Source organism: Sphaerodactylus townsendi, linkage group LG01 (assembly GCF_021028975.2).
Source record: "Sphaerodactylus townsendi isolate TG3544 linkage group LG01, MPM_Stown_v2.3, whole genome shotgun sequence".
In the NCBI taxonomy this organism is placed as follows: domain Eukaryota; kingdom Metazoa; phylum Chordata; class Lepidosauria; order Squamata; family Sphaerodactylidae; genus Sphaerodactylus; species Sphaerodactylus townsendi.
This window is the reverse complement of record NC_059425.1, coordinates 142,891,987-142,915,358: the sequence shown is the minus strand read 5'-3', so window position 1 is coordinate 142,915,358 and position 23,372 is coordinate 142,891,987. Positions and strand designations below refer to the sequence as shown.

The window sequence follows — 23,372 nt, the reverse complement described above, 5'->3', positions numbered from 1 at the left end:
CTGCCAATGGTCCATCAATAGAAGCAATTCAAATGGCAGTTAGCCTTACCCACAGTTCCATGTGTGTGATTGGATCAGCTCTGTAATTGTTATTTTGCACTGAACTCATAAACCAGAAATACAGAAAAGCTTTCTCACATTGTTCTGTAAGTTGAACCAGTATTTGTGTGGACCTGCTTTATTATTCATCTTTATATATTTTAAGCCAAGTAATCTTTCATCATGCATTTCCACTGAAGGTATTCGTGCTGCTGATAAACCAAGCTGCTTTTCAGCTTACAGCCTAGCATACCTTTTCAGTAGCATGAGCATGAGCTTTTCAGCTTACAGCCTAGCATACCTTTTCAGCTTTGGGGGAAATGTCAAAAAACACTGATTGCAAATGTGGTTCTGTCCCGTATATACATATGATTTTGTTTGATTCTGGTCTAAAATAGCACAACAGTTAGAGAAATTGACAGCATAATTCTAGGTGTTGTTACTGTTAAAGACCTAGATCTGAATATCCAGCTTGGTTTAGTGGTTTTATTAAGTTTAAACCTAGGGCAAAACCAGATAGGGTGTAATACACATCTGCTTATGTGTGTGCGTACTTCTCCTACTTTAATGTGGAGGGCTTGAGCCTCCAGGGTCACCCCGTGTCCTAACTCAGGCCTCAGATGGAGAGGGGGGTTAGGTCATGTTCATTCTCATTTTCTCTCCTGTCCTTTTCCCCTATTCTCTTTTTTGCTTGAGGACCAGAACTGGTCTGTTTCCCCCCTCCATTCTGTTGTAGGCCTCACCAGATCAGACACGGGCCCTGTAGTTTTCCTGTTCCACCAGAATTGCCAGGAGAATGGAGCACTATGAGAGGCCATCAGTAGGTCCTGGATGTGGTTGTTGCTCACCTCTGTTCTTTCCTATTCCTATACGCAAAACTGCTTCCCAAAAGATTGGTGGGAATAGGATGTTAAAGGGCCAGCTGCCAATCAACCAACAGGCATCCCTTTAATGGTGATGTCCACACATTAGCCACGCATTGAGGCTGCTCCTCTAGCCAGCCTAGAGTGGGGAATCTGGCATGCTTTTGACTCCCCTACGCTGATTCCATTTATTCACACCTAAGGAACGTGTCTATTTTTTAAACAAAAACAGCTAAAGCCTTCCTGTCTCATACATGAAGCCCTCTTATCATATCTATTTTACCTCATCTGCCTTACTTTGCTGTTATTTCTTGGTAGAATGATTAGTTTGCTATGTTTGGTTTCTATGTGTTGTAGAATGTTTGTGGCAATTGCCAGGCTGGGGTTCCAGGACTGACTGGTGTTCGAGGAGCAGGCTTCTCTGGTAGGGACAGCCAGGAAGCCAGAAAGGTATGAGTGCCATTGTGGCTCTCTACTGTATTTACTGCTTTTACTCAAATTTCTTCTCATTGTTCTCCTTTGTTCTGAACTATCAGGGTGATCCTGGACCAAGAGGTCCCCCAGGTGTTCCAGGCAGAGAAGGACCAAAGGTAAGTTTTTGAAGTGGTACTTTCATATATTTATCATAGTGACATGAATATCTTGACACTTCTTCTGGCATGGAACTGCTGCTTGCACAATTGAATTTCATCCAAGCATTGACCAGACTCAGAATAGCAAGACTACGGCATCCATTGCCTTCTAGTCATACCTGGTTGAAATGAGACAGAACTCAGTATAGCTTCCTGCTGGATCTCAAATACCGATAAAATAAGTGGAAAATAAGTTTTCCATATTTTACATGGTATTGCACAACCTTCCAACCCATCCACCCCTCCTTACAAATAATCCTTTGAACTAGAATGGTGGTCTGATGCAATTATTGTGGGTAATCAGCTGCTGTAGAGGATGAGTTACCTACTCTCCTTAAACGTGGGTTTGGATTTTGAATTTTCACACGACTCAGAAAAAAGGCAGTTTCTTTAAAACAAGTCCTTAGAGTTTATTGAACTCGGCATCATTCAACAAACGATAGTCAGATGGCATATTATGCATACAATTAGCTGAATAAGAGCAAACAGAGACAAAATAACAGAACCTACTAAAATCAAAATGTAAAACTTCTCCATTGCTTAGCAGGCAAAAAGAAAAGAATCAAACAGTTCTCATAATTCAATAGACAGCCTCTAGCCAGCATGAGGTAGCATTGCGTATATTGGGAGTGAAAAGGGAGGGGGAAGCAAGGAAAAAGGGTGCCTCTCTTACAATATGGAAAAGCAGATATGGGGGAATTGCACATCAGGTGATCTTAGTGAACCAATCATAACTTGGTGCTAATTAACTAAAGCAGGTGATGTAAATCTTCATTCTTATCAGGTGTTGTGGCTGAAAGTTTATTGAAGTTCCAACCGTTAGCAAAACTTTGTGCAGCTGGGCCAAGACCTTCAATTGACCGTTACTCGGTACCAGGATGGGAAAGCTGGTGGGAAGCCAAAGATAGGCAATTATTTTCAAGAACTATTTCTTGGATTCACAACAAAGGGCCCAACAAGGCCATGGTAGTGATGTTGAACTGTTACAAAGTTCATGAGCAACGGTTACATTAATAAACTGCATACAAAATGGCGATGGTTAAGCTAACATAGCCACTCTCTCTACAGCTGCCCATAGGCATTTGTGTCCTTTCTGATGGATTGCAGCTCTTGTTGTAGTAATAGGTAGTTTTTAAAAATGCGGGCAGACTGATTATTAGAGGAAACTCCTGCACGTGAAAGAAGTGGACAACAGAACAGTATTTTTAAATCTCATCTAAGAACTTGTTCACATGTAGATGTAAATCGTTTGATTTCTTTGACTCTTAACATGTAGTGATGTGTAGCTTAATGTTTGAATGAATTACCACTTGATGCTACAGCCTTTAAAACTAAACAGCCAGGCTATGCAGTAAAATCTCTGCCTTGTTCCTCCTCATGCCTCTGTACAATCCCACATGGGACTGTGCTTGTGCTCCCTTTCCCCACCAGCCACAGGCCTGGGCTAGCTACTTTCCCCACCCAGGTCAATTACAGTGAGCAACACTGTTTTTCCTCTAGTATATAGTGTTTTGGTCTTGTTTTCTTCCCCACTGTGCTTTTCTTTTGTTTATGCTAGCATACTCAATTATTATGTCTAATGAAATCACTCTATAAGCCAGCAGTTTGCTCTGCGAGCCCACAGAATGCACCAACAATCCCGGTGCTGCTTTGTTCCATCTTAGGGAAGCAAAGGTGAACGTGGATTTTCTGGGCTTCCTGGAGAAAAGGGTGATGAGGTAAATATGACTTCTATCGTAATTATTTTTCTGTTCCAGTTATTCAGATATGAATGATGAGACAATTAGAGGGGGAAATTAATTCTGTACATTCTCCAAGTCTACAAAATATCTACGACATCCAACTGCAATTATTATAGACCTTTGAAAAAATAGACTAGGGCAGTTGAGAACCATCCCCATTATTTGTTTTGGTATTTACCAAATATCTTTGGTACTTACTGAATATCTTTAGGGATGAAGAATTAGAGGACAGTGCAACAGACTGGACTAGAAGTTTAGTGAGGAACCTTCCAATTTATCACTATGCATAATTTTAAAGGGTTATTTTCATAGGGCATTTGTTTGCTGTTTTCCACTTTGACTAAAAAATTAAGTAGTGCTTTTCCAAAACTGCAATAATCTTTTAATGTACAGGAATGTTTCTTGGGGGATCATTTTAAGTAGGAATTCAGAAAAGATTGCACACACATGCCTGCAACCCACTATACATTTGCTCTGTGGAAAGGGCCAAAGTTTGCATACTGTAAATGGGTAAATTACTGTTCTTTCCAGGAGAGTGCACTGCAGACAGAGATTCCATTAGTCTGACTGAAAGAAATGTTTCAAGAACATCTAAGTGGGATTGTACATCATTCCAGTGTGTCTTAGTTTTCACTGTATAACTGATAGGTACTTTTTAGAAGAGGGTTATCCTTAAAGGAGGAAGAGGGAAGACTGCTGAGGCTTTCTCCCCAGGAATGCTTTACAAATTTCCTGGTAAAGAATGGCAGACTTTAATCCAAAGAGCCGAGTTCAATTTCCCACTCCTCAACATGAAGCCTGCTGGGTGACCATGGGCCAGTCATAGTTTTCTCAGAGCTCTGTCAGCCCAAGCATAGGCAGGCAATGGCAAACCATCTCTGAATCACTCATGCCTTGAAAATCCTATGGGGTCACCATGTCAGCTATGACTTGATGGTGCACACATAATGACTGGGGCATGAGGTTGACAGAAGTGCTAAAGAACAGCTTCCCCCTTAACTCTCTTCCTGTCACAGCTGAAAGTCCAATGGAATGTATGCAACTGGAGAGACCATTTAGCCTGATGGCCTTCATTAAACCTAAAAACCTTACCAACAGGAAATGGCAGATCAGATCAGAATGATTCTGGGCTTATTTACAAGCACAAGAAAAATTCAGAGGGTTTTGGTTTTTTTTAGTTTTGAATGTATTCTTTCCAAATTGAGTTCTGAAACTCGGCAACAAGACTAATGAGAGTTGTAGTCAGCAATCTTAGTTATTAATCTCTGTTATGAAGCTCAATCTGTAGCTATTTAAATGTGTACTAACAAATTAATCTTTCTAGTGGATAGATAGGAAAGTGACTTTGCAAAACATAAAATGGATTTATGATGCATGAGTGACTGTGAGCACTAGTTCGTTATGTATAGTAAAGGAAATCTATTCTTTATTACTTTTTTCCTTTAAAAATTCAAGACGCTAACAAATAATGTCCTACTTGGATAGGGGTTAGGTATCATAAAGAAATGTGTATGAATAATCACACATTGCAGAAATAGGGGAAAGGACAATTAATCCATACGCAATTTCAGTACATCATGTCACGTTTATTTTTTGTATGACCTAAAAATCATCAAAATAACAGGAAGAAGAACATGAGTATAACTTAGGGTAGAACAACACATTCTGCATAATTATTTGATTCTCTTTTCCTACTATTTCTACTGGATAAAAATACAAGCGCAAAAGCAGCTTGAAGTGACTATTCTCACCAGGAAATAGCACAGGAGAGAAAGACTCTCTCCCACCATGCTGCTGACCCTGTGCTTTCCTTGGTTTTAAAAATACCTTTGGAAAAGAACCACGTAACCGCATGCATGGTGTGGTTTTGTGCTTAGGGCTGAACCATGCTGAAAGCTTATATAGAGCCCTTCTGCAACAGAGTTACCAAACCAAAAGATTAAATCATGTTAAAAGGAAATGTGTGTCAGTAGTGCTGTATACTATTGCTACATTTCATCACCTTTTCAATTAATCATCTGCCTTTAATGCAGACATATTTATTACATCAGGTACTTATCTGAGATTTTAAACTAAGGATATTGAAAAATGCCCAATTTCAGTCAGTGAATTTAGCTTGGATTTGCAGAGGCTGAAGCATGTATCCCCATGCCTATTCATAACACTAATCACTACAACATACTGGGCTGATAAAAAAGATTATATTTCCTACAATACAGGTTTAATATATTATACCAAATTACACATAAACAATTACAGGTAATATATACCACCAGCTTTTCTACTGGCAAAAGAAAAGGTTTTTTAAAACCTTATTCCCACCCTCACTGCTCTATGCGGGGTCCATAATTCTTCTTTTATCCTTTTCACGGGTTCAAGGCGCTCTTTCCCCTTCTTGCACCAGCAGAAAACCTGGTAAATTCCATCTTAAAAAGTCTCAGAAGTATTAATTTTTTCTCAGGAATATAATTTTGTTCTTTCCTTCTTTTTCTTTCAGGGTCTTCAAGGGATTCCAGGACTCCCTGGTGTTTTAGGTCCTCCGGGATCTTCTGTAAGTAAACGATGTGGTCCATCTTGATGACTCCACTGATTGCAAGCCACTTCCCCCAGAACTTTATCTCTGCTATGCTTGTCAATAAGGCTTGAACAGGGGTCTGACTGAAACAGTTCAGTGTTGTGCACCATTAAGGGCTTGGTGGAATGCTTCTTATGCCATTATCCTTAGACTCATAAGCAGGGATATGCTGAAGCTTTCGAGATCTACACCAATTTGAAGTTGTAAATTGAAATCCTGACATGTGTGAAGAAACAGGCTTCCATGCATGTCATCTGCTGGACTATGAACCACAGATAGACCTCGGATGTATCACCTGATTGCAGATGTTGATATGCTTATTGTTTCAGTCATGTATTTGTTTTGTTATATTCTTTAATGTGTTGCTAAACTTCTTTAAACGATGAGGAAACAATCTAGAAGGTAGGCATAAGCTTGGATTAGAAATGTAATAAGGTTTAAATGGCCAACGTTTAAAATCAGAATTAAACAGAATTTTAAATTTTTCTAATGTGACTCAACATTATGTTTTTCAGGGGGCAATAGGAAGACCTGGACATCCAGGTCCACCAGGAACAAAAGGAGAAAAGGTATTATATTTTTTAATATAGAATAGTTAAACATCAAACTAATTTGTCCACTGCTGCTTTAACTGATGATACAGTGCAATGGCAGTGGGGCTTCAGTGTGGTTTCCCTTCCTCTGTCCCCCTGGCAATGGCACCAAAGCAGGTTTGGGAAAGAGTCAAGAAAAACCAGGGAAACCTTGGGAATGCACAAATGCTACGAAATACTAAAAGAAAGCAGGGAGGGAGGGGGGGTCTGTTTCGTGCAGTTAAGGTCTCAGATTTGTTTGTCTGTTGGTTTGCTGGATGGGTTTTATGAACGTATAAGTTGAAAGTGGGCATGAGTCACTGAGATTCATTGGGTTAGATCTGTAGACCCAAGTATCACAGGACCCCAGGAAAATGTATTCCAAGGGTTGAGGGACTTATGTGAACTAATTGCAATCCCAGTCAGGTGGTTGAAGTAGGATTGGTAAAGGGGTGAATTTGCCCATTTCTTCCTCTCTGGTAATCAGAGCTCTGCAAGAGGTAGAAAGAACATTTTTGTTCTCAAACCCACCCACCCCCCTCCCCACCCCACAACAGCAGCCAAACCCATGTCCATACAGGTCCCTCAGCTCTGGAAATGGACATTCCTGAGCTTGGAAAAGGTTCTATTGGAAGGAGAACATGCGGAAGAACCTGAACCATCAGAATCTTTAGTTGGCAGTTCACAGGATCTAACCAATCATGTTTTGCTGTAGATTTGTATATTCTGTAATCTGTTAGCCCAGATTCCGTTTACCAGCCATGCCTATCAACCGCTGAGTCCCTAGACAAACCTCCTGTTTTTGCTGCGTGTCTTGGACTGCAGCATATAGCTGGTTGACTGCATATAGTTTATGAGACTCAGATTGTTCACATCAGTATCTAAGAAACTCTTTGGATATTATAATGGTCTCGTATCCAGTAATGGCAGACCTATCCAAACCAAAACCAAAGGGTACATAATGAAGAGAGACTCCATAATCTCTCATGCCACCATTGTGACTGAAGTTACCCGTGTCATACTGAACTCATAAGTATTCTGTACTCCTAGGCTGTACAGACTCAGTTTAGCCTTACTTTTCCCATCTTTGCTTTACATCAACACGAATGACATAGTTTCTATCTATTGAGTGGTCCTGAGAGAAACCAGACACCAATTTTTATCTATTACTTCTGGTTTCCATTTGCTTGCAGGGAGATTATTGCTTTAAAGATTATTTGTTTAAACACAATCAAGTGCAATATTTGGGTCATATTTAAAAAGTCAAACTTGGATATACTGTTACTGATACAATAATTTAAGTGTGCTGGAGAGCAGACATGCTCACAGTAATGTTAACTTCCAAGTATTCTGAAGGTTTCAATGTTAATACAATAGGAGGAAGCCCCACACCAAGGTATTTTCAACCTGTCCATGGTTCTGAAATTTATTGTTAGGTGTAAGAGACCAAGGCAACATACATATTCAACCACAACAGTCTTTCTAGGTCGTACATTCATCTTTATTATCCCAACTTGTTTTTGAGAAAAAAATTGAATCTTTTATTTATGTATGATATATTTCAAGGATATGTTTGTCAGTATGAATTGATAGTGTATAGCTTTTTGAAAAGAATTAAAATGTTCAGCCATAGAATGTTTCAAGAACAAATGTGTTTCACAATCTTCAGCAGTTTTCTAGTCTTAGCCATTCTTATTATTTTCTATGATAAGCCATTGGCCACCACCTTCTTTGTCCCACTGCAAAACTGTGTCTGATAAAACCTTACAACGTAAATACTGAGAGCTGTCATTGGGAACACTGCCTTTTAGAGATAAACTACACCTCTTTTTTTGGCTAATTTGGGTTGGAATTCCCTGGACCCAACATGCTTTCCCTGCAGTTACACCCAGTGGTGGGATTCAGCAGGTTTGCACCACTTCGGCAGAACCGGTTGTTAAAATGGTGCTTGTAAACAACTAGTTGTTAAATTATTTGAATCCCACCACTGGTTACACAGCAGTTGCAGGGAGAAGTGTTTTTTAATTCCATAGGACCCCAGTTCTAAGAAAAGAAGAGGTTCCCGCCTTCCCCTTCACAGTATTCTCCCAAGCCAAAACATCCCTAATAGGAAGGGGGTTTTGTGCATTTGGAGCTACAAAGCTATTGGAATAATCCACATGCAGTTCCAAAGTTATCCAAATAACTCCCTGGTGGGGCTGTTTAGGCTCTATAAAATGCCATGGAAAGGAAGACAAGAGCCATTTCTCTTCTTATGCCACACGTTAGAGCTAAACTGGGCTCCTGTGAGCCTTAAAAATTTCTCCCCCCCCCCCCCCACTGCTGTGTGGCAGCAGGGAAAGCAGGCTGGGTTCAGGGATCTCCCAGCCTCCCAAAAAATGGAATGTGTGGTTTAATCATTTAAAGTCAGAAAACTCCCACAAGTAAAACAGTGGGAGGAAGTTAATTATTTTAACTGTATGGCTTTATCTGCTGCTTGCGAACTGTGATACCTTGTTTATTCAGAGACTGTGGACTTACTAAAATTTGTGACAAGCAGCATTTACAGTCATTTTCATACAAATTACCCAACAAACAGAAGAAATGGTATTTATGCTGCATCAAAACAAAGAAGAATAAGCAGCAACAGTCAGAACAAAGAAGAATACATGGCAGCTGTATGATTGGCACAGTGTTTAGGATAGTCAGCTACAAATGAAAAGACCCCCATTCAAATGCTGCCAGTGTTGGGTACTCACTTGATGGTCTTCTCAAGCCGCTCTTCTGCAAGGTCAGACTAGATGAAGACTCTAGAACAGTGGTAGTGAACCTATGTCACGGGTGCCAGAGGTGGCACCCCAAGCCCTCTTTGTGGGCACGCGAGCTGTCGCCCCAGTTTGGCACTTGGTAGTGGCATAGCGCCAAGGGGGAAAGGGGTGCATGACATACTGGGCACGTATCCCTACAGGGGTGTTGAAAGGGTGTTTTGGGGGCAGGTGGGGGTGTTTCGGAACATTCCGGGGGCATTCCAGGGCACGGTGGGGGCATGAAAGGGGCACAGGGCGCAGACGTGCCCCAAGTGCAGTTTCCCCTTCATCCACCCCTGGTACTCGGTTTCTAAAAGGTTCGCCATCACTGCTCTAGAAGATCCATGAACTCCCAGGGTTTTTGCAAAGTAAATTGCTTCTGTGTGCAGTATCCATCTGTATTCCATCCAGGACTAATAACAGCTCTGGGGGAGCAGGTCAGTTACAATATGTGATGCCTCCCCTCCCCTCCCTGTACATTTCAACTAAAATTGGGACCACACACAGCTACAAATTACTTTTTAAAATGCTGGAGAAATCTAACCATGAATCCCTCAGTGTATGGTCTAGTGACCCTCAGACGTATCTGCCCAAAATATGTCAGTAATACGGTAATGTATATGTAGTGCCTTGAACATTCTATACTAAACTAAAGCAATATGTTGATGTTAGGGCAATCTTAACGCTCTTTTAAAATATTATATTAAAAGTAGGTGCCATTTCATTTTGCCTGTTTTGATCTAATGCTAGCAAACAGGTTAATAGCACAATCCAAAGCTGGGGGCAAAAGAGCTCAGGATGCAGCATGATCTCAGTGCTGGCCTAAATGCCACTTGCACCAGCTAAAGGGGCATTTACACCAGCACTGGGGCACTTACACTAGTACTGCGGAGCCATGTGGCAGCATGACACTTGAGTGCCTGTGCAACCTTGACGGCAGGACCCCTCTGATGCAAGAGACTACCCTGGCACTAAAGGAGACATTCCCAGGGGTGAGGCTGGCATTAGTCAGCTTCCTGAACCCTTTCAGCCCAGGAACACCCCCATTTACCAGTATGAACTTACACTGGAAAAAACAGTGGCACAGCCCATTGTACTGCATAGGCTATGTTGGTGGAGGAAGGGGGAGTGTTGCTTTTGGCTTACTGGTTTGGAAGCAGTGCAAATATTCCATGGCTCAGTCAGCTCCACCATGGTGCAGCTATTTGCCCCCTGAATTGGATTTACCTGTAAAATTGCACCTAATGTAACATCCTATAAAGCTGATGCACCCTTCCATCTCTAGGGCCCTGAGTTTTTATAATCACCATGATCACATAGTGTTGCACAAAATAGGTATTCGCAACATGTGATTATTTTTGTGGTGCAGGGATCTGAAGGCGCTCCTGGAAAACCTGGACCCCCTGGACCAACAGTAAGTGAAGTATGTGATTCTGTTGATGAGTAGACACCAGAAAAGGTTTATCTATAAATGTTCCACTGGTTTCAGTAGAATTGACTTCCTTACAGATGCCCCCGTACTTAACCCGTTCAGCTCACATATTGTTTGCAGCTCATAATATGAGAGCTAGTTTTTCATTGAACAGTTCGGCAGTTCATAGGCAGTTCAAGGTAATTTGGTTGCTTACTTTCCGCATATGCAAACAGCATAGTGCAATCAGCAGCATTTTTGTTCATGTCTATTCTCATTCATTGCACTGTTCTGTTTGCATATGTGGAAAGTATGCAACCACACTGGGATTCCCAGTGATCTGTTGTTGCTATGTGCCATTCAATAGCCAATTATGTAAAGAGTGAGCAAACCAGTCAATCTGTTATTTATAAATAAATACTGCATTTTAAAAAAATCTTACCATTCAACTAAGTCTGAGTTATGAATGTTATTTTGTATATCTGCATTTTCACACAATGTTGTGGAAATCACAGTGTCCCCCCCTCCAATGTATTTAATTACATAACTCAACCATCCATGACCCTGGAGGAGAACTGATTTTATGTTCTACACAGGTGTAAAAGCAGTTGCAAGATAGAAGGAAACAAAACTGTATCGTTCTACCTGTTGGGCAGCTGCAAACAGTTCAGCAGCTGCTCCTGCTCAAGGTACACTGAGATGACTTTGTCCTTCTAAGGTTTCAACAATTTTTCTTCCCTCTTTTCAGGGTGTGCCATATAATGAAAGAAATGGCATGAGTAGCCTCTACAAACTGCAGGTATTTAACCACCTGTAATCAAAAGTCTATGGTAATGACTGCTTTACATAAATTCATATGCCGTATTTTCCCCATTGCAGGGAAGCACCAATGTTGCTGGTCCACCTGGAGCTCCTGTAAGTCACAATATTGTGTGGTATTGATATGAATATGAATTAAATTTAATTTCAAAAAGTGACCATGCTTGAACTCTTTTTGTATAACTAAAGTTATTATGTGACTTTGGTCTCATAATAGGAAAACAAGAGTTGCTGGAAAAGACAATAATGCTAGGCAAGGTTGAAGGCAGCTGTAGAGCAAGACAGGGTGTCTGGCCATACATAGATCCAACTCAGTTTACAAAAAAAACCCCACTTTAAAACGAAAAGATTTCTTATAAAAGGAAAATCCTTTTTTAATTTACTAAGAGGCAACCCTTAACCACATCTATTTCAATAACAGCAAAATAATGCTAAAAATATGGGGTTACAGCCCAAACAAAGGTTATCAGAACTAAAATAAAAATTATATTAAAAGGTTAATAATTTGATAAGACTACATTCATGCAGCAGGCAAATCAGAAATATTAGTTCCAAATAAGGCGCAAACCGGCAAAAAAGAATTCCCTGAGAATCGGGAATGTCAATAATAGTCTTTTTTGCAAACTTGAACAGTAGTTCTAAAACCAAGGTACAGACAGGTGATAAACACAGCCAATAACATCATTCTGCTCATTAAACACAGACTAGGAGATTATTACTTAACAATTGCCAGGTGGTAAGACATCAAGTAACAATGGCATGTAACCACTGCAATTATCCTGCTGTAACCACTGCAATTATCCTGACCCTAAATAATGAACAGGCTTCTCACAGCTACAGAGGGTGAGGGAACATTGCAAGGCAAATTTTATCTTAAAGAGCCCCTCAATCCAGGTTGTGGTTTTGCTGAAATGGACTATTTCTCCACAGCAGCAGAAAACCAGGAGTACCCAACATGAGATGGACTGACTTTCTAAAGGAAGCCGCACTCCTCAGATTGGAAGACCTGAGCAAGGCTGTTAATGATAGGACATTTTGGAGGACATTGATTCTTAAGGTCACCATGAGTTGAAGGTGACTTGACAACACTTAGCACACCCACACACACATAGTCAGGTGCACATGTATAACAGTGAATATGGTCTGCCTTCTTGATTGGAGCTCAGATTCACAAAACTAGCCTCAGGAATCTGATATAGAGAAATTAACTCTCCTCTGCAGCTCCTTGACTGTAGGACTGCTGTCTCTAGTTTTGTATTTCGATATGTATCCACTAGTTACAGCTCTCCTTTCTTGCTGAGACTCAAAGCAGACTACAAAATTTAGAATAATGCACCAGGAACAGTGTAAGATGCATGAAGTTACAAAGTTATACAAAGAGGCAACAATACCAGGTATGACATTAAAAAATACTCGTTTAGCCGCTCTGCGCCAAGCTGTTTGGCTGGGAATTGGGATTTCAAGTTCAATAAAATTAAAATAAAATGCAAAAACACTGACTGTTTCAAAAGTCATGCATGCTTCCCAGGGCTGATGATCCTAAAAATACTAATTAAAGCACAGCAGTATATGAATATTTTAATAAATACATGCACATAAAAATACACATAGATAAAAATATAATCCACATGTGTTACAAACTAGTACTAACTCCACACTGTTGAAGTTAAGGTCTATGAGCCAAATTAGGTTATGCCGCCTCCTCCACAGGGCAATTTCAGGAACTAAGTTCACAAGTTCTGTGGGGGCTCAATTCTGATCAGGGCCATTGTATGTGGGGAGAAGGTGCTTCCAACTTCTCCTGAGGCATATTCCTGATCGAAAACAGCCAGAACAGGAAAATGAGAGGGGCTAAAAGTGTTACCTGGTTTGGCCATATCTTGGCTTACTTTTCCAAAACAAGGGTGTGATCCCTAGAATGATAACATTTATAAAAGTATAATACTTAAAAAGAATTCGAATATGCTCTTCTTGAAAAGATGTTGCAAAGAAAAAGATATACCCAGCATTAGGGGACAGCTGAATTCTCAGCATTTAGAACCTTCTAGACTTCCCATCATTTCCAATTCTGGAATGTCAGTTGGTCACTATTTATGATGCTAAATATGAAATAAGTGTAAATAAACAAATAAAAAGGAAGGTTTTATTGAACATTAGGTTATCGATTGTCACAAAACATTATTTTGTATTGTTTCTCTACATATTTATTTTGTATTATATGGCTCCTCGATCGATCGATCGATTGATTGATTGATCGATCGATTGATTGATGTAAGTTCTAGAAGAAGCACCAGTTATTTTATACCTGCTCGCTATCTCATTATAGTAACAACATCTTACACTTTTACTTCAAAATGATATATATGATATATATGAATTGTGGCATTGTAAAGGCTTTCATAAGTTATACAACTTGAAAAATGTGAACATATGAAACTGTCATATAGTCTACTTACCTAGCTTCCTTGGTGCCCTGGGCTCTCTCTTTATGAAGCTTTTATGACTTGTTATGGAGTTCTTTTGACAATACTCTACTGAATTTATTGCTCTTTATGACTTATTTCTCCTTATGATTTCATTGGCACTATGTACTAGAAAAATAATCTGAAATATCACTGAGGGTTGTGCAGCAATACAGAATGGGGTTTTAGTATGACATTTGAACATTGATGGTCTTTCTGTCTGTTTGCATTGACTATTGCAGATGATGGCTTTCTGATTTTCTCTTATATATTTTGTAAAATCTCTTTGTTCCAGGGCCCCAAAGGTGACACTGGAGCAGTGGTATGTAGCTTATTAAAATGAAGCATATTAAAATGTATCTCAAAAAATTGGTTCTTTGAAAAAGTGAGACTTTGCCAAACATTTGCCAAACTCCCCCATTTCAGAGATTAATTTCTTAATGCAGAGGGGGGAAAAAAGTGTATAGTACTCTTTCCCACTGGCACAGTAAAACTTAAAGTTGCTTATTTTTTGAGGAGCAATGGTACTACATTTGGTGAACTCTTGCCTAAAGCTTAACTTACTTTGGGATAAGATACTGGCTCAAAAATTGCTCCCCTCAAAAAAAAATCCCTGATTATAATAAAAAGATGGTAAACACTCAAGACAGAGGGGAAATCCCTCCTTCCTGCCCTGTGTTTTTATGGTTTTGTGTTTTATGGTCTTTTGGTTTAAATTATTTTAATGATGTGTTTTTATTTGGTTCTAATGTTTTCTAAAAGCCAGCTTTTATTATGTATGTTTTTAATCTATTGATTGCCATAGTAACCTTCTCGAGGGCAGGAAAGCCAGGTGTAAATTTTGTAAATAAATAAAGGTGTTTCCCTCAGCCACTTGCCATCTCTGGGCCATGTTCTTACTGTCTTTTTCGGCTCATCCATGCTGCTTTACCAGAGTCGGTTTTTGCGTGCCATTTTTGTTTCTTACAACTTTTTTCAACATCTGAGCAAGTTCAGATGTTCCCAAGCAAGGTGCAGGGGTTTTTCTCATAATTAGTGCTTTTTAATTAAATCAGTTTTCCATCAAATCCTAAATGGCAGTCCATTCAGACCTGCTGTGCAGATTTGCCTATATGCACAGAAGCAGTCTCTTTCTTCTTGCATATGGTGATTTTAGAATTTTATTTAACATTTCTTGATTGAACTAATGCAATAAAATGGAAAGGTTTCATGGTGAACAGACAGGTGGAGGTATGTATCATATGCTACCTCACAGTGGCACTTTCTGAGGTGGACAATTATCTCTATTAATCTATTCTATGCAAAGCTCATTCAAGCTGAATAGGATTTTTAATCAAAACTAAAGTGTTTATTCAGAAAATAAAGGTAGTCTAATTCCACAAGCATTTTTTTTATTCTGAAGTCATTAAAACATTCAATGGAGCAAAAATTTCATCATCAAGTTAAGCAGCATGTTTAGCCGCTTGTACCGTTATCTCAGATTGAATGTTTCACTTTATTGAGAATGGAAACTCTGAAACAACAATTTTTGTTCTTTACAAGGGCGAACCAGGTCCAATGGGACTACCAGGCCTGGAGGGACTTCCAGGAGAGAAGGTAGGATTTTAATAATAAACTCGAACCACCTTTTCACTCCACATATTACTAGTTGGCTGAGGTGATTCTTTTCCAAATCTACATTACATGCTAGTCCTGGCAAACAAATATTTCCTTAATGAAATATTACAGCAGGGGGCAGCAAAACTAGCTAGTAAACTCCGTGTACAACAAAACCAAATATTTTAAGGAAAACAAAACAGTTTACCTACATACACAGCGGGGCTGTTTAGCTTTCTTGTGACAGCTGCTCCTGGAGTGCTTTCACAAAGCTGTATAAAGGGGGAGATGAGGGTACATGAGCACTTAGCATTAGGACCATGTTCGTGCTATGCTTTCCTTAACTACAAATTCAGTTACAGAACAATATAATTTATTTCCTGTGCAGGAAGGTTAACTACCGTAGCTTCAAAAAGAAGGCTCACTTCAGAACTGACTGTGGAATAAACACTTTTGAGTGCTTCTATTATTAATTTTATATGTATATAGGCTACTCTGCTGTGCATTGTGGGCTGGATCCAGAGTAAATTTTCTGCTTGTCCAAGACACTCCTGTCAGTGGAACAGGAGGTTTCTACAGCTCACTGCTCTCCCCCAAATGCCGCTCCTGAGGGGAAAGGCCCTCAAGAACAGCATAAAGGGCAAATTAGGGGTCTGCAGCAGGTCTGCACATCTTCTGTTAGCAGAGATTTTAGTCTGGATCCATCCAGATGATCACTGTTGTGACATTCAGTATACAGCTTGTATTTCTCTGAACAGTAATTTCTGAACAGCAGTAAAACAAAACAACTTCAGAGTGCTTCACACATAAAAGAGTGCATGTTGATTCCTATGTGGAGATTAACTGAGTAATATAAGCACCATTAAGTTCTAGTGGGAGAATTGTCCACATTGAATGTTGCTTCTGTGGAGCATCTGCCAGATAAAAATTTTCATAGCTGGAATCTATTTCTCATTTTTGTAACTATCGGAAGCTTGTTGTGATTTCAGAAGAATGACAACGAAGTTAGTAGGACTGACTTGTGTTGCCGACAAACCCACACAGAGTTAGATGTACTTGAGTACGTCAATTTCATTCAGCTTAACCTTCCGTAATATTGTTTTAGATTGCACTCCTGAGTGTATCCTATATGAAAATGACAAAGGTATTAATATGAGTCTGGCCAGAAATTACTCTTAAGCACTTCTGAGAGAACCAAAAGGGCATCATACAAGTTGAATTAAAGCAAGATGAGACATATTGAGGTTCTGTTTACTTTTTGTTATAGTAAATTTTCTTCACTCTCATGTTCGGTCAAAGGCTTCATCAGTTTCTGATCCTGATAGCAAGAAATATTGCAATACACTAATAGATTTTTGTATCTCTTTGATTTCCCAAAGGGAGATCGTGGCCCTGCAGGTCCTCCAGGAATACCAGGAATACCTGTAAGTATGTCTGCTACACAGTATTTTCATACTGGGGTTTGTGAGAGGCGTGATGGGGTTTGTGAGAGGCGTGATGACCGCATGGTTTGTGAGAGGCATGATGACCGCATGGGGTTTGTGAGAGGCGTGATGACCGCATGGTGACTTGCCTGCCCGGTGCGAAGGTTGCGGATGTCACGCTTCGTCTAGATAGGATTTTAGACAGTGCTGGGGTGGAGTCAGCAGTTGTGGTCCATATTGGCACCAATGACATTGGGAAATGTAGCCGGGAGGTTCTGAAAGCTAAATTTAGGCTGCTAGGAAACAGGTTGAAGTCCAGGACCTCCAAGGTGGCATTCTCAGAAATGCTACCCGTTCCACGCGCAGGGCGAGCTAGGCAAGCGGAGATACAGGGTCTCAATGCGTGGATGAGAAGGTGGTGTAAGACAGAGGGTTTCAGATTTGTCAGGAACTAGGGAACCTTTTGGGACAAGGCAGGCCTGTACAAACGGGACGGGCTTCATCTTAACCAAAGAGGAACCAGGCTGCTGGCGCTTAACATTAAAAAGGTGGCAGAACAGCTTTTAAACTGATCACTGGGGGAAAGCCGACAGGAGCTGAGGTGACTTCGGTTCGGAATACAGTATCTATGGGGATGCAGACAGAGAGGGAGGTTTTTCTAAATCAACCACATACAAGCGAGGAACATAGCAATGTGCATGTGACAAGGGATAGTGTCTGCAAAAGACTTGAGGGTAAAGCACATCAATCCCAGGTTAAGGACAGAGACAGGGTATACAGGTGTCTCTATGCTAATAGTAGAAGCATTCGACCTAAAATGGGGGAGCTAGAGTACAGAGTTTTGAAGGAGGACTTTGATATAGTGGGCATTACAGAGACATGGTGGAATGAGGAGAACCAGTGGGATGCTGTTATACCAGGCTACAGGCTCTATAGAAAGGATAGGACAGGGCGCATTGGGGGTGGAGTTGCCCTTTACATCAAAGAGAGCATAGTATCACAAACAAATACAAATACAATACCTTTAATGGCATATAAAAAGTGGTAAAATACAAATTAGGTTAAAACCAATTGACTAAAATTTACACAAAGGTGTCACCCTTAATCCAAGTGCCTTTGTTAAAAACCTGGCAACTAATTCAGTAGTGTGGGGATGATGGTCACTAAGCAAGTATGAAACTATTTCCTTGTCTGATCTCACTGAAAATTTCTTCAAGATGGCCTCGAGAAAAAGCAACCGATAGACTGCCAAATCTTTACAATGAAGGAGCACGTGTTCAGTTGTTTCGGGTAGGCCCGCTGCGCAGGAACAAGTCCTGTTCTCCTGTGGGATGCCATGATATCTGCCTCTTGTTTGGGCAGTCGGTAGCACATTAAGCCGAGCAAGCATAAAATATCTACGGAGATGTGGATTGATTAAATTACTCAGATATTTAGCCATAAAACCCGGCAATGGTGGTGAAATGCCATAAAATGTGGGAGAACAAGTTCTGCAGGCTCCAGCTGTGAGAAGCTGCCCTTCAATGTCAAGAGTACGTTGTTTCAAAACTCCGAAAGCCTGTCTTTCACGCATAGTATCACATAAAATAGACAATGCAAGGGGAGCTGGTTCCCCTACAGAATCACTGTGGATATCAATACCAGGTGTGAAGGACAGTTTAATATTAGGAATATATTATCGTCCCCCAGACCAAAGTGCACAAGAGGATTCTGAGATGGAAAAAGAAATTAGAGAGGCCAACAAAAACAAAAATGTAGTGGTAATGGGTGATTTTAACTATCCCCATATAAACTGGAAAAATGCATGTTCAGGTCATAGTAAGGAGAGAGCATTCCTGGATATGCTAAATGACTGTGGCTTAGAGCAGATGGTTGTGGAACCAACCAGGGGAGAGGTGATCCTAGATCTAATTCTATGTGGGACCCAGGACCTGGTGCAGGAAGTCAGTGTTGTTGAGCCGATAGGGAACAGCGACCACAATGCTGTCAGATTCAGTATCTCAGCATGCGAACAAGTGGCAACTACTAATGTAGTTACATTCGCCTTCAGAAAGGGAAATTTCTCAAAGATGAGGGGGAAGCTGAAAGGGAAAATCAAGAGAGTCAAAACTGTCCAGGATGCTTGGAGGTTATTTAAAAACACAGTAATAAAAGCTCAGCTGGAATGTGTTCCACAGGTTAGAAAAGGCAGCACCCAGTCCAAAAGAAAGCCACCATGGTTAACAAGAGAGGTTGAGGAAATTATCAGAAAAAAGAAAATGTCTTTTAGAAAATGGAAGTCCAGTTTGACTGATGAAGAATATGAGAGGGAACACAAATGGTGGCAAAAGAGAAGCAAGTTAGCTGTAAGGGAGGCAAAAGGATTATGAGGAACGCATGGCTGCGAACATCAAGACCAGCAACAAACAGTTCTTCAAGTACATCAAAAGCAGGAAGCCAGCAAGGGAAGCGGTAGGCCCGTTAGATGACAAAGGAACAAAGGGTGTGCTAAAGATGGCAGGGAGATTGCAGAGAAGCTGAATGAATTCTTTGCATCTGTCTTCACCCAAGAGGAGGTGAGGAACATTCCTGCACCTGAACCAAGCTTCTTAGGAGGCGAATCCGAGGAACTAGCAAAGATAGTGGTAGACAAGGAAGAAGTTCTGGCAGCCATTGATAAACTAAATGTTACCAAATCCCCTGGCCCAGATTGCATTCACCCAAGAGTTCTTAAAGAGCTCAAGCATGAAATTGCTGATCTTCTCACTTTAATATGCAACTTATCCCTGAAATCAGGCTCCATCCCTAAAGACTGGAAGATGGCCAATGTCACACCAATCTTTAAGAAAGGATCTAGGGGGGACCCGGGAAATTACAGGCCAGTCAGTTTGACATCTGTTCCTGGTAAATTAGTAGAATCTATCATTAAAGATAAAATTATAAAACATGTAGAAAAGCAAGACCTGCTGAGAAAGAGTCAGCATGGCTTTTGCAGAGGCAAATCCTGTCTTACAAACTTACTAGAGTTCTTTGAGGGTGTAAACAGGCATGTGGACAGGGGTGAACCGGTGGACATTGTCTACTTGGATTTCCAAAAGGCTTTTGACAAAGTTCCTCACCAGAGACTGTTGAGAAAACTCAGCAATGAAGGAATAAGAGGGGAAGTCCTCCTATGGATTAAAAACTGGTTGAGAAACAGGAAACAAAGAGTGGGTGTAAATGGGAAGTTCTCACAATGGAGAGATGTCGGAAGTGGTGTCCCCCAAAGATCCATATTGGGACCAGTGCTCTTTAACCTATTCATAAATGACCTGGAAGTAGGGGTGGGTAGCGTGGTGGCCAAGTTTGCAGATGATACCAAATTATGTAGGGTGGTGAGAACCGCAAAGGATTGCGAAGAGCTCCAAGCGGACCTTGATAAATTAGGTGAGAGGGCTCAGAAATGGCAAATGCAGTTCAATGTAGCAAAATGTAAAGTGATGCACATAGGGGCAAAAAATCCAAACTTCACATACACGCTACAGGGGTCAGTGCTATCAGTCACAGACCAGGAAAGGGATTTAGGCGTATTAGTTGATAGTTCCATGGGAATGTCAACTCAATGCATGGCAGCTGTAAAAAAGGCAAACTCTATGCTGGGGATAATTAGGAAAGGAATTGAGAATAAAACTGCAAAGATTGTCATGCCCTTATATAAAGCAGTGGTGCGACTTGGAGTACTGTGTCCAGTTCTGGTCATCGCATCTCAAAAAGGATATTGAGGAGATAGGAAAAGTGCAGAGAAGGGCAACAAGGATGATTGAGGGACTGGAGCACCTTCCCTATGAGGAGAGGCTGCAGCGTTTGGGACTCTTTAGTTTGGAGAGGAGACGTCTGAGGGGGGGATATGATTGAAGTCTACAAAATTATGCATGGGGTAGAAAATGTTGACAGAGAGAAATTTTTCTCTCTTTCTCACAATACTAGAACCAGGGGGCATTCATTGAAAATGCTGGGGGGAAGAATTAGGACTAATAAAAGGAAACACTTCTTCACGCAACGTGTGATTGGTGTTTGGAATATTCTGCCACAGGAGGTGGTGATGGCCACTAACCTGGATAGCTTTAAAAGGGGCTTGGACAGATTTATGGAGGAGAAGTCGATTTATGGCTACCAATCTTGATCCTCCTTGATCTGAGATTGCAAATGCCTTAACAGACCAGGTGATCGGGAGCTACAGCCGCAGAAGGCCATTGCGTTCACATCCTACATGTGAGCTCCCAAAGGCACCTGGTGGGCCACTGCGAGTAGCAGAGAGCTGGACTAGATGGACTTTGGTCTGATCCAGCTGGCTTGTTCTTATGTTCTTCTTATGTTCTTATGTTCATATTGGGAGAAATAATTTTTAGTATATGATATACTGGTAAATTCTACTTGAAATATGATCTAATATGATCTACATATGATCTAATCAGTGGGAAAAGATACCTTGAATTGAGACCTGTAGTCAAATATGTCTAATCCTCGTATTGTCGAAGGTTTTCACAGTCAGAATCACTGGGATGATCTCACCCAATACATGGAAATCAAGCTCGCCAATTGCACCCTTTACATTTGTTAACAGGTAAACGTTCTTTTTCCCACCCTAGACATTCCACAGGTATATATACTCCACTTGCTTTACTACCATCAGATCCTCTGAAGATGCTAGCCACAGGCAAAACGTCAGGAGAAAATGCTACTAGAACACGGCCATACAGCCCGGAAACCACACAATAACCAACTGTCTAATCCTCCTCTTCGCTTCTTCCTTATACCAGCACAAAATCTCCCCCACCCCCACCCATAGCCTCAAACATACTTGAAGAGGAATACACACATTTGGAGTCCCTAGAGGGGGAAAGGGACTTGCAGTTTGATGCAGTGTACAGGGGAGAGGGTTAAATGTCCCATCACCTACTGATTAACCAGTTCAAATCCCACTCCCAGAGCTTTTGTTTGCATACATTTATGTGCAACATGTATTTACAGCATTCTATGACATTATAGCAATTTAGTGGCCACAAAGAAACAGGTTCATGCAGAATCAAATTATCAGCCATCATTTTCATCCTTCTGCTTACTCTGCTTGCCTCACCTTCCTATCTTTGATTTATCCTTCCTGTAGTTCAGTTCCTCGCTAAGATCGCTTCTTCCCTGTATTTCCTTCAACATCCACTCCTTTCTTTCATTTTCTTTTATCAACACATCACTAAAATTGAGGGTATTCTGCTCTCAGCCCTTCTGTGACATCGTAGGATTTTAACCAGTGGCAGCAGAATGAAGTTTTCATTGGCACTCGGTGACACCAACTTATCCCTGTTATACTGACCTGCTGTCCTCGTTAATGTTACAATGAGTAGAATGTGAAAGCAAACTGCTGCTAGGAGGGAAAGTGTGACAATTTGAAGCACTACTGAGAGAAATTAATTTAAGAGTGTGAACTAACGTATTTTTAGAAGGATAACAGTATAATGTTGCTGTGCTGACATGTTGCCTTATTTATCATGCCTTCCTTATCAGGGATATACCCTTCTCAGCCCATTGACGTCTGTGGACTGAAATAACGTAATTGCATTTAGTCTTAGGAGGGCACTGCAAAGTTTTGAAAAAGAGAGGAGGAGGAGGAGTTTTTGCAGCGATGGCAGTATGAGAGAAGTGCATTTGCAACTGGACTCCAAAGACAGTATTTTTGCCAAACCCAATAAAAGTGCTGTATAAAAGTAAATATGCTGATATGTTGATTTGCCCATTTGTGGGGATAAGTATAAGTCTTTGCTAAAGGAAATAAATAGATGTTTTTGTTTTGTTTTAATTACGTTTCTGTTTAAGAAAGGAGCATTCAGCCTTTAGGATAATGAAGTAATTTTTATGCAAATTAGCTTTTTGCTATTAAATTGGAACAGCTCCCATGCAGTTTAGGAATAGCTTTTTAATTATGAATGTCTTTCATGAATTTAAAAAACATACGCACACACACAGCTATGGGTGTGCAGTTTTTCATTTACTTCATGTGAGGCCACTGAAGAACACAAATACTAAATAGATTAATTTTAATAACTTCCCTAAAGAAAATATATAACATGAACAAAAAAGAGAGGGTAATTTGTCAAATCCTTCTAGCTAGATTAATGGTTTCCTGTCATTTTGATTTATAATCAAGGTTTATCTACTGTCCAAGGCATTAAGAATCAGTAGTGAAGCAGCTGCTGAGGTTAATCATATATAGGTTTGCCTACAGATACATCTAAGGCCTTGCTCCACATTTAAAGTATCGTTAAGCATTCTAACTGGATACGAACTGTGCCATTTGTCTCATCCACACTGTTAAGTATTTCATCAATGTAGTCTCAATACAGAAGTAGTTTCCACCCTGTGATGTACTTCCTCCTTGATCTCATTCCCATCTTGCTTCTCAAATGACTGCCCTATCTGTGTTGGTTGGATTGATCTA

At 40.5% G+C, this 23,372-nt stretch overlaps 1 protein-coding gene across 1 annotated transcript in view; it reads left to right on the top strand.

Annotated features, from left to right (window-relative positions):
* The window catches only part of COL19A1 (collagen type XIX alpha 1 chain), a 248,436-nt gene that overhangs the window by 207,249 nt on the left and 17,815 nt on the right, over positions 1-23,372 (top strand). The window contains exons 31-40 of the mRNA XM_048496321.1: positions 1,439-1,492; positions 3,199-3,252; positions 5,774-5,827; positions 6,367-6,420; positions 10,579-10,623; positions 11,369-11,419; positions 11,500-11,535; positions 14,197-14,223; positions 15,444-15,497; positions 16,877-16,921. Coding sequence (XP_048352278.1) covers positions 1,439-1,492; positions 3,199-3,252; positions 5,774-5,827; positions 6,367-6,420; positions 10,579-10,623; positions 11,369-11,419; positions 11,500-11,535; positions 14,197-14,223; positions 15,444-15,497; positions 16,877-16,921 — 474 coding nt within the window. The remainder of the gene's footprint in view (positions 1-1,438; positions 1,493-3,198; positions 3,253-5,773; positions 5,828-6,366; positions 6,421-10,578; positions 10,624-11,368; positions 11,420-11,499; positions 11,536-14,196; positions 14,224-15,443; positions 15,498-16,876; positions 16,922-23,372) is intronic.